Source organism: Talpa occidentalis, unplaced genomic scaffold (genome assembly GCF_014898055.3).
Source record: "Talpa occidentalis isolate TD23 unplaced genomic scaffold, MPIMG_talOcc4v2.1 talOcc4.9, whole genome shotgun sequence".
Taxonomy (NCBI): Eukaryota; Metazoa; Chordata; class Mammalia; order Eulipotyphla; family Talpidae; genus Talpa; species Talpa occidentalis.
In genome coordinates, this window is record NW_023605305.1 from 15,213,121 (window position 1) to 15,227,959 (window position 14,839).

At 43.1% G+C, this 14,839-nt stretch overlaps 1 protein-coding gene across 1 annotated transcript in view; it reads left to right on the forward strand.

The window, feature by feature from the left end:
- ARID1A (AT-rich interaction domain 1A) overlaps positions 1 to 14,839 on the forward strand; it is a 69,434-nt gene that overhangs the window by 22,699 nt on the left and 31,896 nt on the right. Inside the window, 3 exon segments of the mRNA XM_037500520.2 lie at positions 1,755 to 1,967; positions 3,188 to 3,637; positions 4,652 to 4,768. Of these exon segments, the coding sequence (XP_037356417.1) occupies positions 1,755 to 1,967; positions 3,188 to 3,637; positions 4,652 to 4,768 (780 nt within the window).

The following is a 14,839-nucleotide window of genomic DNA, read 5'->3' on the forward strand; positions in this document are numbered from 1 at the left end:
TTAGGGTTGTTGGAAATAGCCCTTTAATAGTATTGATCGTGGTGATGATTTGGGCCACGGTTTTACTATGATTCTCTGTAATTTAGAAACTAGGAAGATACCCTCATTGATCACTGTTACCTTTTTAGCTGAGATTTCAGCTGCTCCCTGAGAGAACTTTGCTTCTGTATTTTGCAGCTTGATATTTAGAAGAATAGTCTCTGACTTATTGGCTTACCCATTTTCTTTATTATAAAACAAATAAGTAGTATTCTTTCCCTGCCCCTTATTTTGGAGGGGTTTTGTTGTTTTTAAGTAAGATTTTAGAGCCCTTAAACTGTAGAATAATTTATTATAGAATAGCAACTAGAAGGAACCCTCGGTGTAATCTACACCAGGCATTCCTTGGACCAGCAGTATCACTATCACCTGGGAACTTTTTTTTTTTGTGGGACCCTCGCCAGCGGCCGGGGAACGAACCGGCGCTGCAGAGGCTGCAGGCAGCCTCTCAGCCCAGCGCTCAACCGCTGTGCCACCAGGGGAGGCCCTGGGAACTTGTTTTTAAGTGACTGTCATGGACCTAATCCTGAACCTGCAAAATCAGTCACTCTGGGGATAGACCCTAGCAATTTGTGTTTTAACAAGCCCCTCAGGTGATTTTGATGCTTGCTAAAGGCTAAGAACCGCTGAACTTGATAGTTAATGATACTCTCACCCCCAATTTCAGATTCAGTATTCAAGTATTATATCAGGTTCAGGCTTGCTCTCCAACCTGAGTGTGTCTGTTTAAGGTGCTTGAAGAAACTCTTCCCTTGCTCCCCCTACCCCCCATAACACTAATAGATATAGGTAGAAGTTTCTGGCAGGGAAAAGAATGCTGGAGCCGTTTCATGTAGCTCCAGTAGGATAAAGTTTCGTCAAAAAAATAAATGACCTGTGTTTGCTTCGGCAGCACATATACTAAAAAAATGAATGACCTGGTTGAACCTCTTGCCCCACAGAAAGCTATATTTATAGCCAAATAGCTACATATCAAAACTTTGAGCTTTCATTATTGGTACTAGACTGTCTTCTCTATCTTGTTCTTTAAAGAGATGTTCTGTCCTCCTCATACCCTCAAATTCTTGAATATTAAAGGAATTGACCCTCTCAGTTGAGATGCATAGGGGTCTGAATTCAGAGTCAGAATTCCCTAACAACTTATAACATCATCCATTTGAAAGAAAGCATAAATTTAAGTGCTTATGCCATAGCACAAACAGGCCACACATGTGTAAGGAGAAAAGAATCAACTATATCTAAAGAATAGAAACATCTAGGTGTTTCTTGTGTATTTGAATTCCCAACCATGATATTGAAGCATCAGTTTTAGTGTTACAGAATGAGATCTCATGGTAGGGGACAGCAGCACTGTTCTCTCCCAACCAAAGTACCTTTGTTCTCATTTTCTACACTATAGACTCCATAGATCCATTGCTGTACAACTGGTCTGCGCCTTGGATTTCAAGTAGTACCCCTCTTCCTAAGTGGCAGATAGCTTATAAGATGCTTTCACAAACTTGGTGGTGTCTTCATTTTACATATGACAAAGTCAGGGTTCTGAGGAAGGTTAAATGACTTACCCAAAGGTTACTAGGTCTGTACCATCACTTTTTCATAGTAACTGGTTTCTTATGTGGCATACAGACACAAAAGACCTGTATGTCTGGATTTGTGTTAAGATTGGCTGGAGGCCATACAAACTTCAGGTTAACGAAATGCTCTTTATTTTGTAGCCATCCAGTCCGATGGATCAGATGGGCAAGATGAGACCTCAGCCATATGGCGGGACTAACCCATACTCGCAACAACAGGGACCTCCATCAGGACCACAGCAAGGACATGGGTACCCAGGGCAGCCATATGGGTCCCAGACCCCGCAGCGGTACCCGATGACCATGCAGGGCCGGGCGCAGAGTACCATGGGCGGCCTCTCTTATTCACAGCAGGTAGATTGTGACTCTGATTACCCTAAACCTGTTGCTGTCCAGGATCTGGTTTGTGAGCTGTAGAATCAGAATGAGTCTTTGGCAGAAGCCTTTTGAAAGGAGCATGGGCCAATTGGCTCAGCTAGTTACAGTGTACTACTTGTGCTCTAAGGAAAGCTGGTCCCTGGCCCACAGGCTGTACATGTCTTTTTAGATTTGGCTGGCCTGTTTGTACCCACCTAGTGGTAATCTCTGAAGGAGGTGGGAAAGAAGAAAGGCAGTGACTGAGTACCTGTTCATGACTACCAAGAAAACCATTTAAACCATATATCCTGGGAATGGAAGACCTTTGGCGTATAACAGTTTCTTAAGGCCTTCTACATATAACTGTCTGGTTCAAGATCAATGTTGAGGAGGGACTGGGAATAGAAGAAAAAGTGAAGATTGAACATAACAGTGCCTTTACAAATGATAAGATTTTCCAAATCTCCTTTTGTATGGCCATGTACAACGTTTTCTCTTCATTATTAATTTTTGTTTTGATGGCATTTTTTCGTATTTATAGTTGAGTAATATTGATAATGGAAATGATGAGAGATAAAACATTAAACCTAACTTGTAAGACTTTAACGCAAAGTTTGTCCTGTTGAAAACAACCTGTCACACTTACTTTAAAATGAGAAAATGGAGTAGAGGTGAGGTGGTTATTACTATTTTTCCTACTTACCCAAGTGTATCCCCGGTCAGTGCCTAGAATAGTTCCTAGTACAAGTAAGCAAGTAGGTTCTCAAATATTTTTTGGATGAAGACCAAATGAAAGAGAGAACCAGAGTAACTTAGTGATTTGCACATTGACTAGATTACTAAACCCTAGATTTTCAGTCACCAAGCCAGGCTGTTACTGACTTCGTTATGACTAGGATAACAGGTTTCTAGTGCTTATATCTAGGCCATGATAAAGTAGGCATTAATGAAACCAGCCACTCTTGTAAGTTATCCAAATATTAAGGAGTGTAAAATTGTGAATACAGTCTGCTTATAAACAAACACATAACCCAACTTGGCTGTCCTTCCTGGCTCAATTTAGATAAGGATGGTAGAAAAATCGTGGGCCTTCTAAATAGTGATACTTGACTTGCCTGCTTTCTATATTCATCCTTAGGGTATAGCTTCTGCCAGAATATCTCACCTTTCTTAATGTAGCAGAGTCAGTGCTAAAAGTATCCTTTCCTTTCCTACAGCTTCCTCCCTATGGACAACAAGGTCCCAGCGGGTATGGTCAGCAGGGCCAGACTCCATATTACAACCAGCAAAGTCCTCACCCCCAGCAGCAGCAGCCACCCTACTCCCAGCAACCACCATCCCAGACCTCTCATGCCCAAACTTCGTATCAGCAGCAGCCACAGTCTCAGCCACCGCAGCTCCAGTCCTCTCAGCCTCCATATTCCCAGCCATCCCAGCCTCCACATCAGCAGTCCCCAACTCCGTACCCCTCCCAGCAGTCCACAACCCAGCAGCACCCCCAGAGCCAGCCCTCCTACTCACAGCCGCAGGCACAGTCTCCCTACCAGCAGCAGCAACCTCAGCAGCCAGCACCCTCGACGCTCTCCCAGCAGGCTGCATACCCTCAACCCCAGTCTCAGCAGTCACAGCAAACTGCCTATTCTCAGCAGCGCTTCCCTCCACCACAGGTAAGATACCCTTGCCTTTTGCCTTTCCCTGTGTGTGACCACAGACAGCTTGGGGGTTGGTATCATGAGAACTTTGCCATACAAATTGGTTCTCTAATGTGCACTTAAAAACCAATTAAACTCTGGTAAACATGCTAACTGGATTGATTGAACTAATAAAGGCATAACCTTCTTAATTGCATAAAAACCTGTAGCTCTCCTCACTGATGAAGAAATAGGACAATGGAAAGTTGCATAGACAAATAAGAAACTAGTCTGTCAGAATTTAAGAATCCAAGTGAGTTTGGTCTTTTTAAAAAAGCAGTCACTTTTGGAGGCAATACGGTACATTTGTTCCAACTTCTGTTCCATTCTGTTATTGCTCAAAATATTTTAGACCCCACCATTTGAAATTGCCATCAAAACTGACACGACGTTTTTTTTAGAATATTATCAGTTGTGGCAAATTCTTTTATTTTGGGGGGTATATTTGATTGTGAGAAATAGCTAAGATTTATTTGCAGCCCTGTCTATGAACAGGGTAGGAGAGGAAATCAAAATAACTTGGATTTTATTTTTTAAAGAGTAAAATGAGGAGAAGTGACTGGGTGACGGTACGTCTCCTAAAGATTTCACAAATTGGTGGCATTGTGGGAACGTCTTCTCCCAAGGTGATGTCTTTGAAGGACGTAATACTCATAAATGCAGAGGTTCTAGCATGAGCTTTTAAAATTAATTGGTCTCATTCCTTGATAGATCCTAGTGTTAGCTAGACAACAGCATCTAACCCTAAGGAACACCTTTCCGTAGGTGTTGATAAAGGGTCAATGGCTCCATCAGAAAGAAAACGTTGACATTCTGCTCTCAAGAGCTACAGCTTATATTTTCTTAAATTTTTCTGTCGTCAGATAATAATGTGCACCATTGGGCAGTCCCTCGCTGCTTCTCTTCTGTGAGAGAGCCCCTTAGCCCTTTCAGCATGAAGTACTGGTTTAGCAATACCAGACCTTCACAGCTTTTGTTTTTCTTGTTTAGGAGTTATCTCAAGATTCATTTGGGTCTCAGGCATCCTCAGCCCCTTCAATGACCTCCAGCAAGGGAGGGCAAGAAGATATGAACCTGAGTCTTCAGTCAAGACCCTCGAGCTTGCCTGTGAGTATCTCTGTCACCCCCTAAAAGATGATGGGGGCAGAAAGGCTAGAGGAAAGCAAAGAAAGCAAGTTTCCAGTTGAATGTTTTGGCGGTATTGAACTAGATGAATTGTAAGCTATTCAAGTTCAAAATTCTGAATAGGAATTTATGAACTGACCTTGTGGAATATCTGTTACGGTTGCCTGCCTGGGAAATAGGTTTGCTATTTATGTTTAGTTTTTTTTTTTGGTCATGTTTTTAATCTTGGGCTCTTGGGAAGGATCTGCGTGAGGGACAGAGACGATGACAATGTTGGAAGCTCTGTTGGCTCTCCATCAAATTTGAGAGAAGTCCCTGTTGTTGTTTTTCTTTACTTTTGAGGTCTTAATTTTTAGGGTTTTGTCTTAGCATTTAGGAAGTAGGATCTGGGGTACCTTCAGTGTGGATTGTCACATGGAGTATGGCAGAGTAAATAAAGGCTGTTTTTTTTGGTGGTTGTTTGTGTGAATAGGTGCTTTTCTTTAGTAGAGTGCTTAGTGCCTAGATGCTTGATTAGAGTTTATGGAATTGACTGACCATACCCTGATCAAGAACTTGAGGTTGCAGAGGCACAGTTTTTAGGTCTGCATTTTGACTCTGCCACTAAATTTGTAGCTTGGGCACATCACTTAACCTTTGCCTGCCTTATAGGTTTTGCATCTGTAAAGTGAACCTGAAAGCACCCACTTCATAGGGTGGTTATTAACATTAAAGGTTAATATAGAGAAAGTGCTGGTGCATTGTGGGCACTCCATAAATGCCAGCTATCATCATTATCATCTCAGAGGGCAGGAGGACTGTACTTGACACCTGAAAGACAGTTAACACCAATTATTTAATATAGTAGGCTTGTTTCTGGGAACATTTATACCTAGTCTTAGTTCTGCCCCTGTGTATAGGCAAGTACTCAGGCCCCAGAAGTTAATCTGCTGGACACAGGAAGAAAATGGGCTGCTCTGAAACCTAGTAAAACAGTAGTTTGCAAACCCTCCAGTACAAATCCTACTGCAGTTAGGAAATAGAAATGGAGCCACACATGCCCAAATAAGAGTCTTTGGATATTTTGATTCTACGTGGATTTGAAGTTTGTTTTAGTTATTCTAAGACTTGGGGGATATGGTTTCTGGACCTTAAAGGAATAGGTAGGAGGCAGGATCTGTTCATCATGAAGCCCCCTATGGCTTCCCTGAAGATCTCTGAGCAGTAACCTTAGTGGGGCAAAGTTTGTGAAGTTCCTCAGCACTTACCTGTCAGACTTCCCAGGCGAGGATATATAGCGCTGTTGATTGAGACTTCTGAGACTGTTGACTTTCTCAACTAAGGAATTGGAGGAAGCCTTTAAATAACAGAATCACTTTTTGTTCCCTTTCATTGATTGTTGTGATCCTTTTCTGAATCCTGCGCTTCACTGGAATGTACTTTTCAACCTGATTCAGTCAGAGATGTGTAACCACTCTCTTATCACCTACAGTCTGTGGCTAAATCTAGGCAAGGTGCTATTGTGGCAAGAACCCAATCTGTAGATATCTGATAATGCTGTAAGTTGCTCCACATGAAAAAGTTTGTTTGCTTTCAGTGACCTTTGGGCAGAATTGTATTGGGTGTGTTTTAAATCTTGAGAAGCCTAGTGTACAAACACATGCATGAGGGTTGAGGTGAGAGCCTAGCATCATTGAATCCAAGGCCTTCTGATATGCCTTTGGAAGTGAAGATGTTGGCAGCCTTTTCGGCTCAGGGGGGAGGGTGGTTCCTGGGCAGCCTCTCACAGGGAACATACCCATATTCAGGCTGCTGCTGTAGATTCATCCAAATGGGTCATTTGCTCTGTGACAGGAGCTCCATGTGGGAAGTAAACTGGCTGGGTTATTGACATTTTGTTTGTTGAATTGCTTTTTATCCCTCTGCTTCTTGGACCAAGAAATCAAAGGTGCTTATTCTTTGAAATTTTGGTTTGATGCCAAATTTGCCTAGCCAAGCTGGGAAACAGTCATATCTTAAGAAAGGAGAAGTCAGGATTCCCTATATCCTCTGTCCTTTCTTAAGCAGCTATGTTAAGGGATTCTTAGCTTTGTCAGTGTGTTACTTCACTCAACAAATATTTATAGCACACCTATTTGTATTTGGCTCCGGAGTAGATGATAGTTTTCCACATCACCCTCTTTACTTATTCACCTTACCCACTTAGCCCTAAAGGTATTGTGATCCTTAAAGACAGTGTGGTTTCTGATCGTAATTATTACAAAAATGAGATTTTGAGTTCTTGCTCAGCTATTAATGCCAGACCATTTTGCGGATATCCTGGTCATGTTATCCTTTTATTTAAACTTTTATTCCATGGGCCTCCCTGGTGACCTAGAGGTTAAATCTCAGCGCTATCACCGCTGTGGACTGAGTTCGATCCCCGGCCAGCGAGCTGACCCACATCGGGCACAGCAGACTCCTCCCGTCTATCCTGCTGCTCCCCTTAGCAGTGTATTTCAGTAGAGCCACCTGTTCTGCTCCCCACTCTGTCTCTGGTGAATCCTCTCACTCCCTGTACCTCTGGCCTACACCCCAGTTCCTCTATGCAAAAAAAAAAAAAAAAAAAAAAACCTGTTCCATTTCTTTTTTACTGATCTTAGAATAAAATCCCAAATCCTTGATATTACCACAGTATCAGAAACATTGATTGCTGTTCCTTCCTGCCCAATTTTCAGATTTAGTAGGTCTGGAGTGAGGTCTGAGAATTTACATTTTAACAGATTCCTTGGTGCTGCTGATACTACTTGACCAGGGATGTCACATTGAAAACCTTTACTTCATTCTTGCTTGCTCTTTGCTCTCAGCTCTCTGTTTCTGCAATGCCCCATGCTACTTCTGCGTTCAGACATTGCATTCTTCCCTTTGCCTAGTATATACTTTTCCTTCCAACTCCACTTATTCACATTTCAAACTACATCTTCAAGATAATTCCTCAGAAAACTCTTTTCTTATCAAGCATCAAAACTCAATCATAATAACTTCTGTGATGCTTTCACTGATCAAAGGCAGTTTTTTTATTTTACTTTTTTAAAAACCTGAGATAATTTAAGTCAAATTTAAAAAGCATAAAGAATAATTCAGGGGCCTCCCTGGTGGCACAAGGGGTTAAGTCTCAGCCCTGTGATACTATCGGCAGCCACTGCAAAATGATATGGCACAGCAGACCTCTCCTCTCTCGCCCACTGCTCCCCTCAACAGTGTATTTCAGTCAGTCTGCCTGTTCTGCTCCCCACTCAGTCTTTGGTGAATTTCCCCCTCCCCCCCACCTCTGGACTATAACCCCACTCTTATATGCATAAATAAAAATAAATCTTTTTTTAAAAAAAAAAAAGAATAATTCAGTGCCTCAGCACCCATCTTTAGAACCCTAACCTTGCTGATACAGGTAAAAACACACTTATTCTGGGATCACTTTCCAATTGTCCTTCTACCAAGAGAAACACCATCCTTCACTTGAGATATGTTGGATCTATGTTACCATAGCATTTTGCTAACATCTGTACTCACTAGGTGGGCAGCTCCTGGAGGGCACACACTGTATTATTGACCTCTGTGCCCCACTAATATCTCGTGATTTCCAAGACCAGTGGTTTTCTACATTGGCTGTGTGATATCTGGGGAGTAAATAATCTTTAAAACTAGGGCCTCCCCAGTGGTGCAGCAGTTGAGCGCTGGGCTGCGAAGCTGCCTGCAGCCTCTACAGCACCGGTTCTATCCCCAGCCACTGGCGAGGGTCCCATATGACGCGCAGACCTCTCCTGCTGCACCTGCTGCTGCCCTCAGCAGTGTATTTCAGTAGCTCCACCTGTTCTGTTCCCCATACTGTCTCTGGTGAATCCTCTCACCACCCCACACCTCTGACCTACACCCCAGTTCTTGTATGCATAGATAAATAAAAAATAAATTAAAAATAAATAAATAACTGATTGTCAGGTTCACAGAGTTCTGATTTGTTTGATGTGGGCTAGGGCTTAGGCATTTGGTTTGGTCCCAGGTGATTTGGATTTACAACCCTTGTAAAGCTCCACTACTGCAAACTGTGCCAGGAGCCTTTGCCCTAAGAGACTATTGTAGCACCCATGCTTCTTGTCAGTGCTTATCTCAAGTGTCATTCGTTTATTTAATGCAAGCTCAGTGAGGACTAACTTGCTCTTTCTCATGGCCACCAAAGTGCCTGGCATACAAAAGACTTCAGCTGACTGAATGAAAGAACCTGAACAATATCCATTATGTTGCTCACCCCAAAAGTATACATCTGACAGGGGACAGTTTGATCATATTTTTACTGCCTACAGAGCAGGTATCACAGACTATTGCAATAAGGCCCAAAACTGTGTTTTAGAGGATGGATTAATTCATTTGTATTTTCTGGCAGTGACCTTAGGAAGAAATAAAGCTAAGGCTTGTCATCTGTCTTGTTAAAAAGTTCTTATAAGGAATGAGTAAGCGGAGCTCTAAAGTATTTCATTAAGTCTTTAATTTTTGGGGCTGGGGGCAAAATCTTTTTTTTTTTTTTAAGATTTATTTATTTATGCATACGAGTGCTGGGGTACAGGCCAGAGATGCCGGGGGTGAGAGGATTCACCAGAGACAGAATGGGGAACAGAACAGGCAGATTGACCGAAGTACACTGCTGAGGAAAGCAGCAGGCAAGTCAGGAGAGGTCTGCTGCACCATGTGGATTGCTCCTTGGCCGGCCCAGGATCGAACTCATGCTGCAGAGGCTGCCAATTGCTTCATAGTGCCGTGCTTAACCCCTTGAGCCACCAGGGAGGCCCCACTGGGGGCAAATTCTTTAAGGGACTCAACTGGAAATTGGTATCTGACTTTTGATTATAGTCATTTTGAGAATAACAGAGTTGCATCTTTAAAAGCTTCTATTTAAGTGATCTATTGAAGTATATGTGGTTTCCCTTGAAAAATGAATGTTTCCCCAATTTTTCTTACTTGAGGCGTGTTTGTAAATTTATATTTCGGTCTTCAAAGTATACCTGGGATAGAATTTTCTGTAAGTGCCTGAAAATAGATAAAGAATTGCTAGTCCTGATCTGGAGAAGTGAGCTAAATCAATGTTTCTGAAATTTAACATGCATTAAAAATCATTAGCGATTGGGCCTCCCCGGTGGCGCAGCGGTTGAGCCCTGGGTTGCGAAGCTGCCCACAGCCTCTGCAGCTCCAGTTCAATCCCCGGCTGCTTCCCGGACACCGGAAGAGGGTCCCGCATGGCGCGCAGACCCCTCCTGCCGCCCGCTGCTCCCCTCAGCAGTGTACTTCATTCCTGCCTGCTCTGCTCCCCGCTCTGGCTCTGGTGAATCCTCTCACCCTCCCGCGCTTCTGACTGTACCCAGTGCTTGTATAAATAAATAAATAAATAAATAAATCTTTTTAAAAAAAAATCATTAGCGATTAATTCAAACAGATAATTGATCTCTACCCTGACCACTTTTGGTTCAGTATGTAGGGTGAAATCCAAGACTGCATTTCTAACAAGCTCCCAGGTGGTGCTGAAGTTCTAAAGACCATACTTAGAGTAACAGTCCTTTGAAAGGGTGAGAAAAAATTCCTAGAGTAGGAAGCCACAGTGGTAACTTGAATACTAGTGGTGACTTATGCTGTAATTTGACTCTTGATGATCTGGTGGGAAGGCTATGACTTAAGAATGGTGGAAAGAAGAGACCTGGGAAAATGGGTCTTACCTTGCCACTGCAACCTTGGCAGTTTCTTACTGGAATAGGGCAGCTCTTACCTGCCAGCGCCATCCTAGGAGCTGTCCTCCACTCTGTGCTCATCACTGGATCCCTTCCTTTGTTGATCAAAATGATTCTAGTCTTACCTCAGGAATGGCTTTTGAATCTGGTGTCTACTACACTTCCCCAATTACCTGTGTTTGTTTTCAGACCTCTGTTCTCTCTCACTTGGTGTCTTACCATAGACTCCTGACTTCTGTTTCTTTTCCTTTCAAGTCTGTCCACCAGAATGAACATCTTTTTTAAAAAAAATCAAACCTGGCAAGTTACATTGTTGCTTTAAAACAGCTGACTTACCCGCAGCCTCTGCAGTGCCGGTTCGATCCCCAGCTGCTCCCCGGCCCCCGGAGGAGGGTCCCTCATGGCGCACAGACCTCTCCTGCCGCCCGCTGCTCCCCTCAGCAGTGTACTTCGGTCCTTCTGCCTGCTCTGCTCCCCGCTCTGGCTCTGGTGAATTCTCTCACCCTCCTGCGCTTCTGACTGTACCCAGTGCTTGTATAAATAAATAAATAAATCTTTAAAAAAAAAAAAAAAAACACAGCTGACTTATGGGCCTCCCCGGTGGCGCAGCGGTTGAGCGCTGGTTTGCATTGAGCGCTGGGTTGCGAAGCTGCCCGCAGCCTCTGCAGCGCCGGCTCGATCCCTGGCTGCTCCCCGGCCACCGGAGGAGGGTCCCACATGGCGCGCAGACCTCTCCTGCCGCCCGCTGCTCCCCTCAGCAGTGTGCTTCGTCAGCCTGCCTGTTGTGCTTCTGGCTCTGGTGAATTCTCTCACCCTCCCGCGCTTCTGACTTTACCCAGTGCTTGTATAAATAAATAAAAATAAATCTTTAAAAAAATATATAATAAAACAGCTGACTTACCTGTTGGCTGCAAGTTTTAGCCCAAGTGTGACATAAAAGTTCCTTTCCTGGAGGATGAAGATATTAAAAAACAAAAACAAAACAAAAGCCCCAGTAGGTAAGTTCCCTGTCCCTGGAGTAAAACCTTGGTGAGCTGTTTGCTGTGGGTCTTACATAGAAGGCAAACACGCAGTAGACAGGTGCTTGGACTTCATTGACTTCAGAGGTAATCTGAACTCTTCATACCTATAATTTTGGATATTACATTTGCTCTCCTGAAGGGCCCTCCTCTGTTTCATTAGTAATAGACAGAAGAATGTGTGCCTGAACGTTATGGTGGAGGATGCCAGTTTGGTAAAGTCAGTGATGCATGTCTGCCTAAGTAGTTGGGGAAAAGACCTCATGGAAGAAGTTCAGAATGAGCTAAATGTGGATGTACTTTAGTGGTTGGAAAGGGGAAACACAGCCTGAGCAGAGACCACAGATCAGGGTGGGAGGGTATAGTATTGATGATATTTGAGGGTTTAGGTCAAGATAAGGCTTGCTGAGATGGCTAGTAGTAGGAGGGAAGCTAGATCCCAGGGGTTGGGATCCAGGTAGTCTAAATAAGATATTTGGATCTGATCTTACAGGCCTGCAAATATATAATTGGGCAATAGCATGATTAATACTAATGATTTATAAAAACAATTCATTGGTATGTAGTTTGAAATCCATTGGTGTGTCGTTTGAAAAGTGGAGAGTCTGGAAGCAAGCACATTATTAAAACTGTTCAAATAATTCTGACTAGAAATGTGTAGTTCTATCCTTCTGTCTCATTCGCATAGCTACTTAGCCTTAATTGTGAGATGTGCAAGAAAAAGATCTATAGAACTGAGAATGGGGCCTCCCCAGCGGCGCAAAAGGTTAAGTCTCAGCACTGTCAAGCTATCATCAGCCACTGCAGCACAAATTCGATCCCCGGCCAGGGAGCTACCCACATGGCACAGCAGACTTCGCCTGTCTGCCCACTGCTCCCCTCAGCAGTATATTTCAGTAGCTCTGCCTGTTCTGCTGCCCACTCTGTCTCTGGTGAATCCTCTCACCCCTAACACCTTTCCTAGATCCCGGTTCTTGTATTCATAAATAAATAAAATAAATCTTTAAAAAAAAATAAAAAAGAACTGAGAATTAGTGGATCCTTTGGAAGATTTAACAATCCTTATTGGGAGAAAAAAGAGAGATTTCATCGACAAAACTAGAAAGGTTAATAGAAAAACTGAGTTTTGAGAAGGTCAGTATAATGAAATGTCTAAAAACAAATGCTTGCTTACTAATTAGAGATAGGAGACTAAAATTTGGATAGAAGATGAGTTGCGAGTTGTCTGTGTGATGGTTAGTAGTTACAGCTTGGAATGAGGTGGGCCTCCCAGGCTGTGGAGTACAGCAAGACAATCCAGACTGCACCCTGGACAGTGCCTGTAGTTGGCTGTAAGATACACCTGTTAGGTAAGTGGAGAGATCAGAGGAGACCAGGATTGTTTCATATTTCTGGAATCCAGTGGAGGGAAGGGAGGAGAATGAGCCACATCAAATTCATATTTCAAGGAAAATGGGTTGTTACAGTTGTCATTAAGCACGTTATTTGGATCTTAATTTAGATGGGGAGAGGACCTGATTTCTGAAGGCTTGTGGGAAGGAAACCAGCAAAGGAAGCTGGATTAGCCCAAATAGTCTTCATCTCAATACGTGCATGTGTGTGAGGTAGATGGATGGGAGGGTGGAGATGGTGGCAGAATATTAAGAGTATAGACAGTGGAAGAAAAAATGGATTCGAAGGCACTCGTGGAGTTAGCTTTAAGGGATGATACCTTGACCAAAAGACTTATTAAGAGGCTGCTGTTAAAAGATCTGGATCATATTTGTTTCCTCTGATGAGGAGTGGAGGTTACTGATACTCAGAGTGAGGTGAAGAACAGATTGGGATTTTTAATGTTTGCTAAATATATGTAGGTATTATCATCACTTGGGGGGTTCCAAGTCATTCTTTGATTTCACTTAACAACATAGTAGCTCTTAGCACTCATCTTTCCCTTCTGTGATGTTCTCAGACCCTGAGAGCATGACTTAACAGTGATCTGGACAAAGGAAATGAGAGGGAGATTTGTTGTTCCTATAGAATTCAAACCTTAGAGGTTAGGAATGAGACCAGGAAAAGAGCTACAGCGAACACCAGCTGTCCTGGAAGGGCAGAGATTGAAATGTACCAGAATTTGAATCACCTCTCTCTGATATTTAATATCCCACTCAGTAGAGGAAAGACAGGGACAATTTGATTCTCTTCGCTTTTGCCAAAAGCCTCATAGCTTTGCCTTTTAAATTTTACTAGATTTGTCCTAAAATGAGGGAATGTAAACGTGTATTTCACTTTTGATTTCCCAGACTCCTTGTGATGCAGACACAGATGCATATGTGGGAAAGGCAGCTGATAGATGGTGGGAGGGAGAGGGGAAGATGGCCAGATCTACAGGGCAGGACTGCTAGAGGTCCTCACCAGGGAATCACCTCAAATTTGACGTTAGGTCGAATGAAAGTTGACCTAAGTTTGGTTCTTTGGATCCCCTTGTGTTGAATGGAATCAAACCCTGTTCTGTGCAATTCTTCGAACAGTGCCCTGATTAAAGCTCACTTGAGTCAGATTCTGCTGCTAAAAACGTGTGGTCTACTATCTAGCAGTGCATACTTCACCTGAAAACTTGCGAGACATGCAGATTCTTGGGCCCAACTTTATTGAATTCAGCACTGTTAACAAGGTCCCCAGGCATTTCTCTTGTCTAGTGATTAGAAGTAAGAAGTTAGATCCTAAAAGCTGAAAGTAAAATTTTCAAGTGAAATAACAAGCTGAGGACTTACGGAATATAATAAATTTTACTGTGTGTAGTAAAATTTAAGTATTCTCTGGGTGTGAGGAATGGGAATAGGAGACCACCACCAGTTTTGTGGGTGCTTTTGAGAGGTCTTGGCTCCCCATGCCTGTAGTCCAGAATCATTGTGGGACTCCAAGGCTCAGCATACCTCAGCTCTGGCCACTCAGGTGTAGTGAAGCTCCTCACCGCTCCTAGCCCTCCCTTCCCGTTGTTCTGTTAGATGTTCCCCTGTCCCTCACCATGCCCAGCAAACTTCTACCTTGACTTCAAAACCTAGTTGAAATAACTTCTCTGGTACTTCTCCCTTTTCTTCAGGCAGTTTTTAATGTTGGTGTTGGTGCTTGAGCACTCGGACCTGTTTCGGGTGATGCTCATCAACCTTTGTTGAGTAGCCCCTAGGCTCTTGCCCTACCTGAGCTGGGGAGGAGGTGGGGGGCAGCTTTTTGTTATCTAAGTTTACTTGGGAGGAGTGACAGAAATCCTCAAAAAGCTGAAAGAAAATTACATTTGAAGAATTTTAATTTTACACTGTTGGTGT